Source organism: Furipterus horrens, unplaced genomic scaffold (assembly GCF_987537825.1).
Source record: "Furipterus horrens unplaced genomic scaffold, mFurHor1.1.pri manual_scaffold_7, whole genome shotgun sequence".
NCBI classification, from domain to species: Eukaryota; Metazoa; Chordata; class Mammalia; order Chiroptera; family Furipteridae; genus Furipterus; species Furipterus horrens.
The window spans coordinates 30,173,353-30,193,439 of NW_028327177.1; the positions used below are offsets into that span (position 1 = coordinate 30,173,353).

The 20,087-nt window shown below is 47.1% G+C and overlaps 1 protein-coding gene across 1 annotated transcript in view; it reads right to left on the minus strand.

Annotated features, from left to right (window-relative positions):
• Nucleotides 1-4,684: 4,684 nt before the first annotated feature.
• PTDSS1 (phosphatidylserine synthase 1) overlaps nt 4,685-20,087 on the minus strand; it is a 61,833-nt gene continuing 46,430 nt past the window's right edge. Inside the window, exons 10-13 of the mRNA XM_090283541.1 lie at nt 14,078-14,177; nt 8,495-8,563; nt 7,707-7,776; nt 4,685-5,778 (exon numbers count right to left, since the gene is read on the minus strand). Of these exons, the coding sequence (XP_090139667.1) occupies nt 5,669-5,778; nt 7,707-7,776; nt 8,495-8,563; nt 14,078-14,177 (349 nt within the window). The 3' untranslated portion in view covers nt 4,685-5,668. The remainder of the gene's footprint in view (nt 5,779-7,706; nt 7,777-8,494; nt 8,564-14,077; nt 14,178-20,087) is intronic.

The following is a 20,087-nucleotide window of genomic DNA, read 5'->3' on the forward strand; positions in this document are numbered from 1 at the left end:
ATCCTAAGAGAAGATGGAGGATTCTAAACATTTTGAAAGCTGTTGATCTTTAAGTCATTCCCAGGTTTTACCCATAAAATAAGTACCTAATTGGTCCTGTATGCAGTCGGATTGACGAGAACAAGCCAAAATAGCCTTTGTCAGGCGGCTGGGAAGAGTAACGTCCATCGTCTAGATTTTCCAGTATGGACTGTTACATAAACTCTGCTTGCAATTTGACACTGTAATTAAACCTACTGTGTGTATACTTCAGACGTGAAAACGCAACATTTTGGTTCTTTAGTCTCAAAATTTTCTATTTTTCATTTAAAGGCAAACAAACCTCATTTCCTGTGGTTTGTACAGACACAAGTCCCCTTTACTCAGCATCCAGAAAGGAGGCCACACCCTACCTAGAAACACCAGTATCTGAGGCCCTGGGGAGACTGTGGAGGGGCAGGAGGCCAAGCAGCTCTGAGAAAACCTTCCTGCCATTGCGGGGCATTATCGTGCCCACCTGCAGGCCCTTGGAGCTGATGTTGTCAGGGCATTCCAATAACAAAGAAAAATGATTAACAGCCGGGGCGCAAGAGGTTCAAGCACAAGCCCAGAATTGTTACAGAAACAGGGGAGTCCAAAAACAAACCCGAGTTTGCGGCTGGGAGATAGAGAGCAGGAAGCAGCTTTCAGGATGCCCTTGCATGCCTGGAGCTAGTGGCTGGAAACATTGTTGCAAAGATCCGCTTTACTTCCAAGACTCAGGAAGATGGCAGGGATCTTGGACTGTGGGCTGGTATGGAAGAAGCAGACAGAGCCTACGTAGGGTTCTGTGAATGGTCAGAACAGTTTGCAACACCCACTGAGCGAGAGGACGCAGGGAGAGAGAGGAGGCAGGGAGGAAGAGAGAAAGAGCTGGAGACATTTTGGGCTGGCTCTGGCTCTAGGAGGCTCTCTCTCTCAGGCTCTCTCTGGCCCTCACGCCCTCACTCTCGGGCTCTTGTGGCCTCCATCTGGCTTACAGAAGGGATCTCCAGGCTGCTTTAAGAAGAGGCTCTTGCCAGGCTGCTTTGAGAAGGAGAGGAGATCCATGTGGTTTGCAGGAAGAAGGCAGATTGCAAGGAGGCTGAGAATCCAGGCGGTCCTGCATTGAGAGCTGGAGGGCACCACAGCACAGAAAGGACCTCCCCAATCAGAACTGAGTGATTGGCAGCTACTGGTAAAGCTGAACTGTGCCTAGGAAGTAGGGAAACGGTGTTTCTGACTTTCCTAAGACTGGCCAGGTCTGGGAGGGGGAGGCAGGACTATGTGTAAATAAACAATTCTTTTTCTTTTCACCAAACTCTGGTATTCAGAGTTATGATTCTGGCGGTGGGCAATCGGACCCCTAACTAAACAGCCCGTGGGTTCTGTTTCAATCGGAGCAGCCCAGGGGTTCTGTTACAGAATGACTAAGGAGGCTGGGTAGGTGGTTGCATCAACCGTGAAAGCAAAACTCTCAGGCAAATTCTATTTTCTGAATGATATTCCAATCCTCGCTGGGTTTATAAGGGGATGGACTTGCCAATACCAGTCTCCCTGTTCCAAGAGGGGAATAATGCTGGGGGCTTGAGACCCTGTGCCAGCACTGCGGGCAGGAGGCTTGCCTGTCACCCACCTCTCCAGCCAGGCCGGTGTTCAACTAGAGTATCACGATGTATAACTAAGTTCAGCTCCTGAGGCCTGGGAGCTGCTTGAGCCTGTTGCAAATCCTTGACAGTGTTAGATTGTGACAACAAGCATCTCATAGTACAGACAACCTCAAAATCCACCCAACAGAGGCAAGAAAAGAAATGTTAATGAAGACAAAGTCGCAAATTTTTGAAACGCATTAAAGGCAATCCTTAGTCAATATAAAGACAAGGAGCCCTGGCTAGTGTGGCTTAGTGGATTGAGCACCAACCTGCAAACCAAATGGTTGCTGGTTCAATTCCCAGTCAGGGCACATGCTTGAGTTGCAGGCCAGGTTCCCAGTTGGGGGCGTGCGAGGCAACCACAAATTGATTTTTCCCTCCCTCTCCTTCTCCCTCCCTTTCCCTCTCTCTAAAAAGAAATAAAATCTTAAAAAAAAAAAAAAAAAGGAATATTTTTACGATTCAGCATTCCCACAAACTAAAAAATTCACGTCCAACTATTTTTTCTTTCTTTTGTGAATTCCTTTAATTTCACATAAGACAGCAAAATTTTTTTAAAAAGCCATAAGTATTTATTGCATCGAAGATAATACCAAGGTTCAATTAAAAATTTTTGCCACCTTCATCTATAAGTCGTAGCATCATGTCACCTGTTATTGTGGTAGCATCAGGTTTAGAATAAAATGCAATAAAGGGAAGTATTGTAAAAATCTATGGCAACAAGACAAGACCATGCAGCGCATGGGTCTTAGTCATTACTAATGCTGACCCCTGCAAAAAGCCAGATCTCACATCTAACCTTTGTAATGCACACACACAAAGGACAGATGGATTTGTAATGAAACACTGATAAACAGAAGCCTTGGTTCTCCATACATCTTGATTTTAATTATGTAAGTGGGGACTATACTGAAGGTTGCAATAGCCTACCTGTGGGACTTCTAGCTTTTGTAACAATAACAGTGCGCCACGAGGCCCACCTGGTGAACACTGGTGGGCCCGGGCATTCCAAGCAGTAGCAGGAGCAGAAAGCAAAGGGCACATGAATTACATCCCGTGTTTGAAGTGCTCACTTCAGTCTGGCTTTCAATGGTTAATTTTTTTCTTTTCCACCTTGTGTTTGGCCTTCCTTTCTGTGTGCAACCTCCCGGCTAGAAGGGCCTGCCCAAGCGCACTATTATAAACAAAACAATGGGGTTCAAACACAAAGGTGAAGAAGCCTTGATAAACAGTATCACTTAGAGATGCCTTGAAGCAGCTTCTGAAGAAAGAAGACCAATAGGTCCGAACCTGAGGTATTTGGTACAGAATTTTATTTTATTTCTCCTGGATGAGTACTTTACTCATGAACTCACTATGGAAGCCATAGTAGTGAAAATAAGACTGGCATTACAGGATGTCTTTTATCATCAAAATGCTTCACGGGTCAATGAAATGTCCTAGCCGTGCACTGGGAGCAGTTTCGGCCAGGTTTTTACAAATGGTGAAAACAGACACAGAAATGCAGGGAGAGGCCATGGAAAGACCAAGAATGACAAAAAGGGATAAGTATCTAACTTTCAACTGCAGTGCTACTTACGGAGAAAAATGCATAAAACATTCTTCCAGCATTATGCTGAAAATAATGGTCTTTTAAGAGGGCAGTTGGTAATGATGAGTGTGAGATAATTTGCAATCAAATAATTTCCAATATTAAGTGAGGTCTCTGAAACATGTATTCTATTTCCATCAATGTGAGGTCCATTTCCATAGAAACGGGCGGGGAAACGAGGCCAAACCCAGCAAGCAGTATGGTTTCTAGGAGGAATGGCAGCTGTGGGCCTGGCCAGTCATTGAAAGCACTGGTTTTGTAACCACTGCAGTCAAGAGTTCTTGCTGAAAGAGAAAAAAGGCAAGTTTAAACTCCAAGAAAGGGCGTGGATGGTATCTGAGGACTTTCCCGGCCGTTTCGTACAAAGCCACAGAGGAAAAATTGTCTCATGTGCACTTTGCTTTTTGCATGTCCCACAGGAAAGTCAAAGTCACCACATGTTAAACAGGTGCCTCCCACTCGGCTGGCCTAGGAACAAGGGAATGTGCTTCATCAGTGGGACTGAGCTATTAAAACAGCTAATAATTACTCAGAGGAGCTAAAGTTAAAGCAGGCCCTATTCTCCCAGTAAATAAACTTGCAAGCACTTAGGGAAGTGGCCCAGGCACAAGGAAGGAGGCTAGAGGCAGACATGTACAGGAGACACACAAACACTCAGTGCTGAGAAAAGCAAATGCAGGGAAAGACAAAACAAACTCACCTACTGTGAAAGTAACACAAGGCTTATACTGTGTGTGCTTTCCAGAGGCCTCTTTGATGGCTTATAAAAGTACAGTGGGTTATGGGACAAGCGCTGCTGCCTCTCCTCGGGGCTTCCACGGGAAGGATGGGGCTGCTGCTTCAAGGGGCTGTGGCCCCTTCTTCACCACGCCAGCCGGCGACCGCCCAGCAAGTCTGTGTGAGACTCCTAACCAAGTGGCCACCAGAGGCCCAGAACACAGGATGTGACCCTGGCTTGCATGATTCACTTAACCCCTTCACCCTGGAATTCTTTTGCAGAAAAAGGAAAACATTATAGTTCTATGCTTAAAGATGTCCTTAAAGAGAGAAAAGACATCGAACCCAGGTGCTCTGTGAAATGAGGGAACAAAAAGGATTGCTTTCAGCATGTTTATGTTAAATCTATAGGCCAATCACCTGGGTACTGGCCACTTGTTAGAGAAAAAAACCCAACTTGGTTGATGTAACCATTACCACCGTGAAAATGACTGTATTGTTCATTTCCTGTTACTCGCTTGGGAAATTTAGGAGATATACCCAATAATGTCTTTTAGCACTCCAGAATACGTATTTTTTCTTATTTCTTCTTACTATATAAAACACATACACACAGTCATATTATCCTAAAATCACTTGACTAATACAGTGATTGCTGATAAACACTGGAAAACAGCACTAGGATGCAAAGAAATAAGCATTTTACAGAGACAGACCTTTGACAGGCTTTAATGTGAATTGTTTTATTTAACAAGGGAGCCATCAGGGGTGAGGAGCTATCAGGGTAAACATTCTAGAGCACGGCATGGATGAGCACCTCACATGGGAGTAAAAGACAAGGTCAGCAACACGCCATGGAAGGAAAACAAATAAAATGTACAAGGCACCTGGCTGAGGGGGAGGCCGCGGTGCGCTCTGCCTCCCGAGCAGGTCCACTTCCGTGCACGGGGATCGTGTGGACAGTGACGGTCGGAATGGTACAAGGAAGGTTCTGACCTGCAGCCCAGGATCCTACGTGGGTAGTCAACCTTTCCTCAGACTGGTTTACACCTGCTGTGGGGTTTAAGGTTCTAAAAAGGGGATGAGGTTTGCTAAACAGTAACACAAAAGCTCTCCCTTTTCTTTTTCTAGAAGCGAGAGGAGCCCTCCCCAGTTCAGTTTCAGCAATGGCTTCTGGAGGTGTTTAAGCATCCTAACTTAAAAACAAGTCACAATGGAATAAAAGACAGAAAAGTGGCCTGAATGTAAACCAATTACATGGAAAGGCAGATTCATTAAAAATAAAAAAACAAAATAAAACTGGTGACCAGTCCATTAACTGTGCAGTTAATGCCCTGTTTGAATGAAGGTGTTTAACCTGTATCCACAATTCTTGCAAGCACAAAGCTGCTCTTGGCAACTGTGAGTAAATAGCTACCTTTTCCTTTGAACACACTGTACTGCTTGCTACTAGTGACCACAGGTCAAGTGCTGACGCTAAGAGACCCCACATTGGCAAAGGACACCAGGCAGCAGTCTGCCTGATGTGGCCATGTCTGTGGGAAACAAGACTTACACTCTCAAATAATGACACCCGCCCCCCCGCCAAAGTCCCCTCTCCTCTTCCTGTTTGCACTGTATGTTTTGACCTCCTCACAGGGAGGTCCAAATGATTCTGCTTCCCTCTCAGTTCTAGGCACTCTCTGGAACATCTTTGATTAACCAGGGTCTTTCATTTCTTTCCAACTCCGTTGGTGACTTTTGACTTGGAATGGCGATTCCTTCTTCTGGAAGAATGGCTTTCGTTGTTGCCTGAATGCTTGGGTGGGCTGTCTTCAGAACCTGGCCAAAAGAATCAGAACAGGCTGTCAGGGTCCCCATGGGCTGTGCGGTTCCCCAGCTCATTCCATTTGTAGCTGTCCCTGCCCAGCGGCCCTAGGGCTGTGGGTAAAGTACAGGCTCTTCCACTGATACTCGTGCTCCACCTAGTGGCCGCACTAATAAATTAAGGCAAAACAGGGAACCCCCAGCACTGCACTAGGGCTGTGCCCAGTATGCAAGGCACACCAAGTCTGGGGGTGGGGGTCTTGGGGACAGAAGTGGCTGGGGTAGGAGGTCCTGGAGAATTCTTACACTCACACTATGTATAGGGTGAATCGTGGACATGGTGGCGATGGGAACCAGAAGTGAGAATACAAATGAAGTAAGGGCACAAAGGAGGGACAATGAAAACTTAAACCACATGGATGTCAGGTCTACCCACACAACCAAAGAATGCATGACCTAGGTCTCCATACCTTGACATGCCACACACCAGAGTTTCTAAATCCCTAAACTGGACAAGATTCGTGACTTTACAAAATTATCTGGAGCACACTTTTACAAGTCTGCTCATGACAGTGCTGTAGCCACACAATGAAGATGCCACATGCCCTCAAGAAGCTCAGTCTTTAGGGACAACATCACATCACAGTATTTTACTTGTTTGAGAGCTCAGATAACTACTTCTACCCCAGCTGAGTACTGAGCAATCAGCAGGCATCAGCCAGGTGGAGGGTGGGGCCAGGGGAGCTGGGGGAGGGGCAGGCATCCCAGTTAGAGATGTGTAAGGCTTGAGAGGTCACTAAACTTTGGGCATTGGGTTAGCTCTGGCCCAGCAGCCAAGCCGAAAGGTTGTCTGCCCCAGGACTCAATCCCAGCTGAAGACAGCCACCGAAGCAAAGGTTCCGAGAGTGTGGCTTTTGGCTTAATCCGAGACGCACTTTTACCACTCCGAAGATTCCTTCCTTCCTTCCTTCACTACACTATGTACTTTTCACTGAAATGCATATCTACCACTGCTTACTTCTTTTTTAGTCTTTTCCATGGAGAAGTGCCAAGGACAAATCTGTAAGGGGCTGGTCGTGAATCAGGGAGGCTTGGGAACCCCTCTGCGCACTTCTATCCACATTCCAAAATGGGTGGCCGATCAGCTGCTTGAGTCAGCAAAAACCATCTCAGAAAGGGTAACTCAGGAGAGAGTATGACAGTGTCTTCCCGAGGGAGAGCTCTAAAAAGCTTGACCCCGAAAGAACTCAGGAGAACCACCAGGACAGCAGGGCTTTCCACGCCCCAGGCCCCCTGTTCCTCTGAGCAACCCCATGAGCTAAAATCCACATCTCCTGCATTCATTATGTACCCCCCTCAGTCAAGCCTTCCAATCAGCTCATAAGAACTGGCAGAACTGCTGTCCGGTGGAGCCTCGGCATCATTATTCCATGTGCCCAATTCTTAAAAATAACCAGGTGGCCCTAAATCTTTCCAAAATGCTCCTTGGAAAGAGGCCGAAGAGAGCTCCCTGACTACACCACTGAAATCCCTCTGATACTGGCCTGCCTCTTGAATAAAGGCCATAAATGGATCCAACTCTTTCAAAAGGCTTTTCCTCCTGGCACAGAATCCTTCCTAACCCTTTTCACTCATGAAAAAGGCCAAGAGGAAGAACACTGCCATCACGACGCTTGAGACATGCGGGCCTTGTAACATCTCCCTGTCTCAGAAAAGGCAGAACTACGTGACGCCTCTTCCTAAGAAACAAGTTGCTTGGGCAGATCCTGTGAGCTCTTTGCGTATTTCTTAATAAGTAACAGGAGGCATAAGAGTAGTAGGTTTGAGATTCTTCAGGGCACACATTTATCAATATATGGAGAAATGTTGACTCTGAATCTCCTTACTGGGCTGTGGGAAGGGTAGGACCCAGTCAAATTAAATGATGAGCAAGAAAGAGATACCTTTTGCACCTTTCCCATGAGGCCAGGAAATATCTGGGCTGTAGGGGCCATCTTCGCACTCTGAGTAGGTCTAGGAAAAGAGGCAGGGTTAGTGACAAATCTGAAGTACTCCCCGGGAGGCAGACAAGTGAGGTGATCTGTCCCTGCCTCTCTGGGCTGGGGACCACCACCACCACCATGTGACAGAACCTCCTCATGCTTATGTTTCTCAGCTATGAAACCAACTTTATTTCCCAGGTAATACAAAGTAAATCTAGAAAGCACCATTAGTTCCTTAGACTCGAGGAATGACTAAAGGCCGAAAGATGTTATTTTCACTTTAAAACATTCCAGATGACAAGACTGCTATAGCGTTTGAAGCCCACACACTCCATTCTCTACTTTAATCCACGTGTCTCCTTGAGGGGGACATAGCAGACATGCCATGAATACCCCAGGCTGGGGCACAGGAAGAGGTCTGCCCAAAGTGGACAGGCTGGGAATAAGATCCAGCCTCCCCCAAACTGCTCCAGGGCTCACCCCACAACTTTTTTAAAACAAATAATTAGACTTTAAGCCTCTTACAAAAGGAGGATAAATATACTAACTTAAGGAACAGAGCAGTTACAAGTATGGACAGCAACTGAGGGAACACATTTTGAACCAGTGAAGTTTCTGCATGGTAAGACTGAGGCCCAGCTCTCATGCGCTGGCCATGCCATATTCACCCATGAACATGCTCTGGGCTAATGCTTCAAGCCGGACACGGTCACTTTAAACACAGACCGCCTCTGCCTTCCCTCCCGTACCTTTTCTCGGTGGCCATAGTGCTCTGCATACCACACCATGCCGTACAGACACAGGAAGGTGGTGAAAGCCTGGAAGGGAAAAACAAGCGCATTTTATAAAGGATGTTGCACAGACTCCATTTTCCAGAACTTCTGGGTTCTGATGGGAATTCACACAAGACGGCTAGATGCGTTTCTGCCATCTCTCCTAGGGTGTCAGTTACAGAACGGCTGGATGGAGCAGAGATGAACCCCAGGAGATGAGTGGGGAGCATCCCCAAAGCTTTTGACAAGGAGAGCTATGAGAGCAGTTACTAGCTGTGACGCTACTAGCTGAACGCAAACCCTGTTTAGAGGTGGGATGCATCTTCTGAATGGCTTTGCCGATTCTGCTGAAGGGCACACAGGATTCTCTACTGTGTTTCTGGTTTCATTGCCCATCCTCTCCACTCCATCACTGGGGAGAGTTGTAAGGACTCCATTTGTCAGCTGTGGAGGGGAAGAGGATTTCTGAACAGAAAAGCAGTTTCATTCAGTTTGGGTCATAGTCTGGAGGACATTTAGGACAAACACCCAGTGTGTTGGTGGCAGGACACAGCGGGACATGCTGCCCCTGCTCTGCACGGCCTTTTCACTGCTTTTTAGTCTCATGGCCCCACTCTGACCCCAGTTCTGGTAGCTTTTGTTTTTGTTGTTTCCACAGACAGAAAAGTAAAGAGAAAAGACAAATGCCCTGTAAACTCCTCAGTGAAATGAGCAGCGAGTGGTCCATGGGGACCCAGAGGCAGGGATAACGAGAACCTCTGCTCCCCCCGAACATCCCTCCCCTCCCCGCACCATACCCCAAATGATACTCTAATTGAAGGGCTTCCACAAGAACCCAAAGTCTAAAAATGGTCAAAAAAGAGAAAGTCAGGCAGAGAAAAGTTCCTGGCTGCCTAGACCAAGCAGTGAAGCAGAGCAGGACAGGTGGCTCTTGGCCGGGCCCTTCAGTCACCTGCAGCTTCACCTTCCCAGCTATCGATGGGTCAACAAGAACAGAACAGCTCCCCAGTTCTACCCCTAATTTCTTCAGAATGCCTTGCTTTAGGAACTCATTTATACCAAATTCTTCCTAAGAATCATAACTTTACATCTTAAAGGGCCACCACACTGATCATTAATTTTAACTCCCTTCATTTCACAGAAGAGGAATGAAAACGGCCCGGTCAAGCACACACAGCTGGTATGTGGCAAAACTGGGGCCAGCACCCAGGCCTGCTGATAGCTCAGGATACAAGGTTCAGGGTGGCTGCTGAGAGAAATGATGACTTTATGCTAAGGCATCTTCACATTTCTATCCACTCATCCACCCTCTCATCCAGCCCCCGAGAATGAAAAGCATCCCGGGAACAGCCAATACCCACGGCGTCTGCTGCAGGGTCCCCAGTCTGGAGGGAGCAGCCACAGTACGGGAAAGGCGGGGGCTGGGCACTCTCAGCACTGCATCTGGTAGTTTAGCTCTGGCCCAGTTCCTTTAAGTTAGTGGTATTTACCAAGTGACTGCTGGGAACACAGCATCATCTTAAGTGTCAAAAAAGAAGAGCCCGAGTGTCCTGACTGGCCTTCTCCCTCCATATCAGTGAAGCGGGAAGGGTGGCATGGTGGACAGAGAACATGAAACACACAGGACCGTTCGTATGGCAGACGGGTCTGGCCAGACCACTGGGGAGCAAGGAGGGGAACCCCAGAAGTGCCGCAAGAGGTGGCACTCCCCAGAGGGACCCCCAGGCGAGGTCAGGAAGTGCCAATTGAAATCGAAAGTGCAACTGAAACTGTGGTAGCCTCTCTACACCCTCAGGCAAGAGCCAACAAGCTAGTGGGCCAGCGGATGGACTTGCCCCCACAACCAAGCAACAGAGCAGGAACATGCTGACACCCCACTCTGCACAAAGATGCCGTGCCAGCTGATGAGCGTGGTGGACATAAGTCTGAATTGGCGGACAAGCTGAACGCCTCCATTGCGAACGGGCTTTTGGACCGGACTTGAAAAGAGGAGAACGTGCGGAAGCTCTCTTTCTGTTCCTCTCCCCTGGTCGGGGGTGGCGGGCAGGGGAACCCAAGCATTCCTGGGCCGGGATGCCCTGGAGACTGCGTGGCCAGGTGCCAAGCCCCGAGCCTCTCCCACACGAAAAGTAGTGGCAGCGTGTTGTGCTGCAGCGGCAGAGCCGGGCTCGGCCAGGGGCATGGACACACTGGCAAGCTGACGGCAGGAGGGATGGGACACAAACGCCAGGCCTGCAGCCAGTGGCCAGAGGAAAAGCCAGGCCTGCAGCCAGTGGCCAGAGGAAAAGCCAGGCCCGTGGGCAGGGGCCAGAGGAAAAGGGCAGCAGGCTGCGAAAAGGTCACCAGTGAGCAAAGACTCCAAAAGACACCTGGAGCCGAACTGTGACTGGGAACCAGCTAAGCTGCCTGTATTTCCCAAAGAACGGTTTATTTTTTAAATGGGAGAATGGATTCCGGGCACATCCTTGAATTAAGTTGGCAAGGGGAGAGGGGCTATTTGCCTTTGGGTATATTAAAGGAAGTAAACTTTGAGGCAGAAGTCCATTGTTCTTCCATTGTACAGCCTTTAAATAAATAACTCCTTTTGTATTTCACCTAACCTCTGCCTCTGGAGTTTATCGGCAGCAGGGGCAGCAGAACCCCATGTGGCTGTACAGTAACATTAGTTCATTTTAAATTAAATTCGTGTGCAAAGTGGCATCCATCTATAGATTAGAGATTGCTTTAAAAAGGCTCATATCACACCCCCTTACAAAATTAGGCAATGAATGAATATATTAAAATTATAAAAGAAAAGCTAGTTCTCACCTTTACTATACTCTAGTACATGCTCAGATTTCTAACATACATCACCCACTAAATGTACCATTTTCATGGCTTGGAAAGGGTAGGAAAGACAAGAGGATTTGCGGTGTTAGCCTATGTATGTGTTAGGTCCTTTACAAGGAGCAAAACAGGCCGTCCTACGTTTCACAAGGAGGCGGAGGTTGAGGATAGTTCCCACCTCCCCTGACCAGTCCGCGGCTGTGTGACAGGGTTGGGGAGGCTAAGACCAATGGGAGCACTGAGGGCTGGGCTGCCATTTGAATTCCGCCCGCCAGAGGGCAGGCGTCGGGGGCAGCAGGGCAGACAGCTATGAAGGAGACAGGCTGACACCGGCGGGAGGTGAGCTTATCATCACCATCACCACACAAAGGGCCTGCTGTGGCTGCCAAGTATACCACTTCACCTGGGTACAAAAGACCCATTTCACACTTGTCCCAGGAGACAAAAGCCTGTAATTTGGGGTTTGTGATCACGCCTGTGGAAATCTAAGCAAGTACCCACTTAAAATGTCAAGGACTAAATTTAAAACAGCTATCGTACAGACTTTGTTTAAATAGGAAAAAAAAAAGAAAAAAAAAAAAAAAAAGAGAAGAAAAATATGTGGGACCAGCGCCAAGGCTGTGGCAGCAATGAGGGTGTAAAACTGGGTTGGCCTCCATATCACGATTAATGTGCACCCAAATTTACCAAACCTGATCTGACAACTGCTGCTGGAGTAGCTTATTAACCAGCATGTGGACCTTTGCTCCCACATTAATCTAAAATTCCGGATATGTTCTCTTACCAGGCAAGGGGGATAATTAGGGGCTTCGCTCCTCTGAGTGATGTGGGAGGCATGGCAGACATAACTTAACACTCCTTTACTGAATAATGTTCGCCTCACTCCCGAGTTTGAGATCAATCTTGATCTTCAATAAAGGCCATGAATACAAAAAAGCACCAGGACCTTCTTCTCTCTTAACTGGTACATGTGCAAGGCAGTGGAGACCTTAATCATCCCAGCCAATGGCCTCACTATAAGGCCAGATCCCTGCCCTATGGCACTTGTAACTGATAATACCAATTGGGGAATTCTGCTTATCTTCAAAGTCCTGCTCTCCAGTGGCTATTTCTCAGCCCAGCTTGGCCTCTAGACGTATCCCAGGTGGGGGCAGTAGGTCACACTACAGTTCGTACATCTGAGGTGCACACGCCAGAGACAGCAATGTGACAAGGACTTGTTAAAATCTCCAGGCAGATCGGACACACTTCCTAACCAATCCTTACAGCTAGTCTCACTGGAACAGAGAAAGGACATTTGAGCATGAACTCTGGAGTTTCAGTACAAAGGAAATCATTCCCTTTTGTTCTTCAAGATAAAACAAGGCAGAACAGGCTCAAGGTGCCCTGGCACAGTTAGGGTTTCTCACAAGTAACCCTAAAAATAGATACTGTGAAAGGCAATAAAAAACACTTTAAAAACAGAAAGTTTAATCTTGCCAAAAGAAAAAAAAAAAGACTTAACTCTGATTAAGCCTCTAGATACAGCTCCCAATTTACAGAAAATACAGAGGACAAAGAAATCTGTTAAATTACAGGATAGCATGAAATCAGTAAAATCCAGACTGTGAGAAAATCTGCAGCACAAAAGAATTGGTTTCTTTAACAAATAAAATTGCAAAGGTGAGCGAGCTAGAGATAGAAGGAAATTATAAATTAAAAGAGATTTAAAAGGCATGCCAACAATTGTAGGAAGTGGGTATTGTTTCAAATAAACTGAAAAAATACAAAAATTTTAAAGACGTTAGTAACTTGAGCATTAATTAGATATTTGATAGTGTTAGGGAATTATTATTAATTCTTTTTCAGTTGTGATAATAGCATGGTGGTTGCATTATACAAAAAAAGCAATATTCTCTTCTAGAGATACATCTTGAAGTATTACAGGTGGATCTGCTTCAAAATAATTCAGGGTGGAGACAGTGAGTAGAAAATATAAGGAAACAAGACTGGCTAGAAGTTCATAATTGTTGAATTATCTGGATAATGGGTACATGAGGGGTCATCTACTCTACTTCCAAATGTATCAGAAATTTTCAATAATTATAAATAAAGCTCAGATCAGTTTTGTGGACAAAGTAAATAAGACTTTGTAAAAGTAAATATAAAATGTAAGTGTAAAATAAGACTTTTCTCCAAAATAATAGAACAACTAAATGAAGGAGGGCAGTCACAGAATGTGTGAGCTAGGCAAGATCTCACTTCATATTAAAGGTAAGGGAATAGTCCCAGGACAATGGAGCTGGAGGACCCAGTGCTCTGCCCATCTGCGACGAAGCTCACCCTATACAAATTGGCCAGCGGTCCGATTACCTTAAAAAACATTTCATACGGCCTATAAACTACAGTCTGTCATTTTGTACATTAATGCTATATAGTGATATGTATATCGTGGGCACTATTAACTGTCCTTGTCCCCTTGTGGCAGGCCTGAAATTCTTGGCATGTACAGGTGAATTCCTGTAAGCAAAATAAATGCATGTATAACACATGCTCAGGGCTTCTGACTAGAAGCAGTGAAGGTGCCCCATTCGGATGCCACGTGGTTCTATGTGTTTATTCTTAAACTTCAGACTGGTAAGCATTCTCCTGTTATTACAAATAAAATGTCCTAAGGAACCTTGGTGCACAAGAGTTTTTGAAGGAACTATGGGGAGTTTAGCTAACACTTTGGGTAAAAAAATAATGACTTACCACACAAAGAAGCCAAAGCACAACATAGAGTATTTGGGTCTTAGAGAAGAGATCTTGTCCAAATTTTATGCAAACAATAGCTTCCAGGAAACCAATGACCCTAGTTAACAAAGAACAAGAGGTTAAGTACTAATTCATATTATCGCAGCATACACATTACCAGAAATATGCATTATTCCATTAAAAAGTTCAATTAGTCATAATATTCCTGCCCCAAACATTGGTAGCAGGTCCCCCACAAAATGACATTGTTCTTCCATTTCCTTTAAAAATAATATACAGTTGACCCCTGAACAATGTGGGTTTGAACTGCACAAGTCCACTTATACATGGACTTTTTTCAATAAATATTGTAAATGTATTTTCTCTTCCTTATAATTTTCTTAATAACATTTTCTTTTCTCTACTTTAGTGTAAGAATGTGGTATGCAATACATATAACATACAAAATATGTGTTAATCTGTTTATGTTATTAGTAAGGCTTCCAGTCAACAGTAGGCTATTGGTAGTTAAGTTTGGGAGGAGTCAAAAGTTATATGTAAATTTCTGACTTCAAGAGGTTGGTGCCCCTAACCCCCATGTTGTTTAAGGGTCAACTGTATATACAAATATGTATACATCTATATTTAATAAAAAGTTTTTTTTTATTGTCACCCCCCCTTTTCCTTTTTAAAGACTTTAGGTTCACTCTTGATATTGCACATTAAATGGGTTTAGATAAATTCATAATGACATGTACCCACTGTTAACAGAATCATAGTTCCACTGCCCTAAAAATCCTCTGCAATCTGCCCCTCCCCAGACATACTTCCTTCTTCCCTCCAAGACTAAAATCTCAGCTCATACATTTTAATAGCTGGAGGCCCTCAGTATCATGTAATTCAAGAGCCCATTACCACCAGAGTGGACAGTCACCACCTGCTGGAACTCTCTCAAGAACAAGGAACCCACTACCTTTGTAGGCACATTATTCTGCCACTCAGTCTCTGGCTGTTGGGAAGTTTTCCCTCGTCTCAGGCTGGTATCCGCCCTCTTCTACCTGTGAGTCCTAACTCTGCCCTCCACGGTCTACAGGGTGAGTCTGAGCTGGCCAAGTGAATCTTTTCATTAACTTGAAGGCAGCATTCCCATCCCCTCTCAGCCTTCAAATAACTTCCAGAGTGAATATCCCCTATGATTGCTGACAAAACTTTTTATCCTCTCTTGATCTGCAAGCAATTTTGCTAAATATAAAAATGTTTAAAACACGTCATGTTTTTATTCTTTAAGTAAAACACCAAGAAAAAAGCCACTCACATATTCTACATCTTCACTTATGAATCTAAAAGTCAAACCTTCATTAAGGTTCAGAGCTTAAGGTGAGAACGGACGAGGTGAGGGTGACGCAGCGTGTGACTGACCCCAAAGGCTGCTTAGGAGTGCACACGGGTTTCAGTGCTCCTCGTGCGAGGTGGGCTCCACAGTGAGGGGCTGACGCAGCTGCACAGAAGCTCTCTGGCAGGAAGAAGGGGCCCAGAAGGGCCTCCATCCCCACCCACCAGCAGACATGAAGGTCAGTGCCCTCATCAAATGCATGCAAGGCTCTGAAACACTGGGTGCCTGGACCCAGAACCACTTCAGCAAAACAGAGCATCTCCTTCATGTATATTTAGAGTTTGGGGGTGGCTGGCCTGAATCTGTGAAGGAGGCCCCGACCCCACAAAGCCGCATTTTAGCTGAGGTGCACAGGAGGCGTCCAAGCCCAGGTCTGAGGTTCCCAGGGATGTTGATGTCTAGACTCTGAGCTGACACTAGATGGCAGCTCAACTTTGGTTACTTGCAGGATGCACAGTGAGCGAAAGGGTGCCTGGGAGTGAACACAGGAAGAACTTTTAACCTTTAGCTGGGACTTCTTGAAGAACTACAGTGGAAAGTGTTAAGCCCAGGAAATAAATGTGCCTCTCTGCCCTTAAGTGAGACAGAACACGCAGAGTTTATTATGAGATATTTCTAGATCTTGAACTCACGGGTCCGTCACCTTTCAAAAGCACGTGGCCAAACTTCTGTGATCTGAGACCCACGGCAAGAAACACACTTTTTATTGTGACCCTGTACACACACCACACACTGAAACAAAAAGATTCCCAGCATACTTTGTCCCCCTACTTGGGACATTTCTCCATTGTATTTTGCTTTAAGAAAATGCTGGTCAGGACCCACCCACCCAGCTGATTCATGACGACCTGAAGTTTGTTCTGAAGACCAGAACTTTTCAGTCACCAACTTCAGGACGTGTTTTGCTCCCACGTGCTACGGAATCCTAGCTAAGCCGCTGCCCGTGCATGTGGCCTCCTCAATGAGGCTACTGCTGAGCAAAGCCTGGTGGGAGACTTGGCTGCGTGGGGGCCTGGAGTGAGGAGGAAGCGGCGGAGTGGAGTCACAGGATAATCTGGGTCTTGAGGGCCTCCCTAGGGGTTGGCTTTTAGTCAGAGGGAGCCAGGACCTCCTGGATGGTTTGGATCAGAGGGTTTAACATGATTCAGTTTACATTTTAATATGACCCATCTGGCAGCTAAACCAAGTACTGAGGTGGTTGTGAATGCAGGAGAGGCCGGGGAGCAGTTGTGGAGATGTGAGGCGTGGTGGGGACTGGGAGGCACTGATCCAGCAATCGCATGGACGCTAACCACCAGCCACTGCCCCCAGAGGGACTCTTAATAAACAACGTCCTTTTGGAAGGTTAACCTCACTTTTGTATGAGACTCAACAGGCTGCTACTGTAGGGCAGAGGCGGAGGCCAAGGTGTGGGCTGGGTGGGAGCCTGTCAGCTGCGACACCCCTCCATGAGTAGGGGGTGGGGGGCTTGTGGGGGGTGGGAGGCTCCCTGAACTCAATACAAATTGAAATCTCTGATCATTACCGAACTGAGCTAGGTGGCCAAATTGTGGTCTGCTGAAACCCAGTCAGGGCTCCTACACCCTTTGATGTCTGTGGCCATTTTTATCTTGAATTAACAAGGTTAGAAGGCAAATGAAATTTGGGTTGCCTGAGATGTTTCTGCCTGGGGGTGAGGCTGGTCAGGTGACTCACACTCTCAGTCCCCTCTCTTTGGAGCCTGCTGTTTATAGAGACAGGATGGAAATGAAGACGTTCATGTGGAGTCAGGGTAAGGAGGCGTTCCTCAATGCTTGGAACGAGAAGTAAGCTGGGTTATTACAGAAACCGGGGCACGAGAGCCCCAGGCTACATGTGTGCAAGCTGGGGGTACAGGCAGAGGAAGTTCCCAGGGTGCCGAGGGGATCTGCTGTGGGACTCTAAGGCTGCCACAGCCGACCGCACCCCCAAACACTGCTCTGCAGCCCGCCGGGTGCGCGTGAGACACTCTCCAGTCAGCCAGGAGGTGGCCCTCCGAAAGTGCAGCCGAGGGGCGTATAACGTGGCCCAACTATGACACCACCACACAGGAAGCCAGGGAGTGTTCCGGAGTGAGACCCGTTTTGATTAGGGTGAGCAAACATGCCTTTTGGGAGGAAGTGGTAGTGAGCGGGGCCTTAGCCAGATAGAAAACTCTCATGTGTGCTCCTGGAACTTTCTGACCTCCCAAGAAGCCCGGGGCAGGGAGGGGAGGGTGAGAAGAGAGCCAAGCATCCTGGGTGGCACCCCAGTACAGTTCTGCTCACTTGTCCTCACGTGTGTTAGGGTTTGGGGCAAGGTGTCATCTGAGGAAAGGGATTCAGCTGCTAAAGAAAGTAACTACTGTCAGGGTGTTGGGGCCGTCAGCGGAGGTGCTTCCGAGCAAGGGGACAGGGGGAGGCAGGACACATGAAGAAGGACCGGTGCTGAGGCTGAGGGGGGTGAGACGAGGGCAGGGTGCTGGGAAAGGGACGCCGCCCTAGCAGTGTGAGCACCGAGGGCCTGGCACAGATGTGTGTGGACTGGAGGGAAGGCGAGGGTGGGAGCAGAGGCTGTGAAACCAAGGTCACCAGGGAGACGGGGTGGCTGGGAGTGCTGGGAAGGGTCAGAAGTCGCATGCTACTTCCTACAGTTGTCCTCAGCACACTCCCTCCCCTGGATGCACCCTGTGCTGCCTGTCTGGGTCTGTCCTTTAAAAAAAAAAAAGGGAAGAGCCAGGAAGAATAGCACACTTTATTATAAGACACCGTGCACAGGCGATGGAATGGAATGGGAAGCCGGCAGAGGACATCGAGAAAAGCAGGAGCAAGCCAGGGCAGCTGCTGCAGAAAGAAGACAACAGTCATGAGACAGCAGATGCTGCGGGATGGCGAGAGAGGTGACGGTGGTGGAGACAGGACCTGCTGGTCTGGAGCTGAGCTGGGAGAGAACAAGGCTGCACAGCAGGAAAGGCTGACACACATGGGGACAGGGCACCGGCCTGGCTGGGACAACGCACGGGAAGACAGCCCCCAGGATGGGCCCAGTCCACGCTTACCCAACCTAGGAACTTTCAGGAAGAGGAAAAGGGACTGCTCAGTTCTGTTAAAGACAAAGCTTAGACATCTTCCTTCCAGGTCCACGGAACCAACAGCTTTTCTTTCTAAGCCAGGCTAACTCTCTTCTCAGGCACAGAAGCTCAATTAAAATGAGGACGGAGTGGGCAGAAGCTCAAAGGCAGCGATGATGAAGATCAAGCGCACACTGGGGGGGATCTGCTCCCATGGGTCTGGCCCTAATACTCCCACAGAGCTGAAGTAACGGAATGCGGCTTTCTACATAAAGAAGAAGCCAACTTTTTCACACTACTGCCCTTTCCCTGGCCGGTTCCCACTGCCTAGCTGGACGCGGTCCTATCTGTGCTGGGCGCAGCCCATTTAAGCCTAAAAGGCTTACAAACTCAGATCTCTGGCACAAGTGTAGGAGACCACATTCTAAGTCTGTATTTAGTTACATCAGTGAGTAATTAATACAGACTTGGTGAGGGTGTAACATTTACGGAAAAGTGCCCTCTTCAGGAGAAAAAGATGTGGACGGGTGGGAAAGAAGCCCTGAGAGGCCCTCTTGTTTGGCCTTTCCCCTCCCCCACCTCCCCAAAGGCAGAATTCACTTGTCATTGTATGAGGCACTACTACAGTTCCCCCACATCGCCACACCTTGCTAAAGCCTGCAGTTACTCCAAAATTAGTAAAAAGAGAGCTCTAAAGCAGCTACTAGTTGTTAAAGGAGATCAGACATTTAAATGTTTGTTTTGACAGAAGATGAAAAAAAGACAAAATGAGGGCAAGAGGGAGGCGGAGGGATGGTACAGAGGGGCAAACATTCAGAGAGAAGAGACCAGACCAGGGACCCGCGGAGGCTCGGGCCTCCTCTCTGACACCTTCCTGGCCGACTGTATCCTATCGAGGTACAGAGAGAGGCAGCTCGGGTTCAAGCACCCAGACAGATCTGCTGGGTGGGATTTATGAAGAGGGAGGGCTCTGTTCTTTTTCAGCAAGGGCCACAAGTTCTCAAGATTCATTAATCTTGGTATCACTATACTGGGAGTTCTCAATTCTCAATAAACATTCTAATTTAGACAAACGATCTCTTCTTCACATTCCACTTTATCACTTTTCAATAAGGCACAACTTTTTGCAGCTGCATTTCCTACCACTCTGGCCTAGTTCATCTTTGCCAGTGCTCCCACCATGGGATTTTCATTGGCTGCCTGATTAGAAAGAAACTTTGCTGTAACGTGACCTCTCTCTCTGACCTGCACTTCCTTTTACTCAACAGGTAAACAGATACACTTCTGCGAGAAATATAGCCATTCCACAGTAGAGTAAGACCCTGACTTTTAAAAATGAAGAGAAAAATGCACGTGGAAAGAACAGTTGGTGGTAAAGAGCTCCAACACAGGGAAGAACACCTCCTCCTTGGGCAAAACAATAAGAAAAAGACAAGAAGGAAAGCCCCCCACCCCTTCTATGACTCTACAACTGTGCCTTCAAATGGCCTTTGCTCGTATATTAGAAATCTGGTAGGTGTGGAAATTCTTCCACCTGCTAGGTAACTGAACAACAGAAATCTAATCCA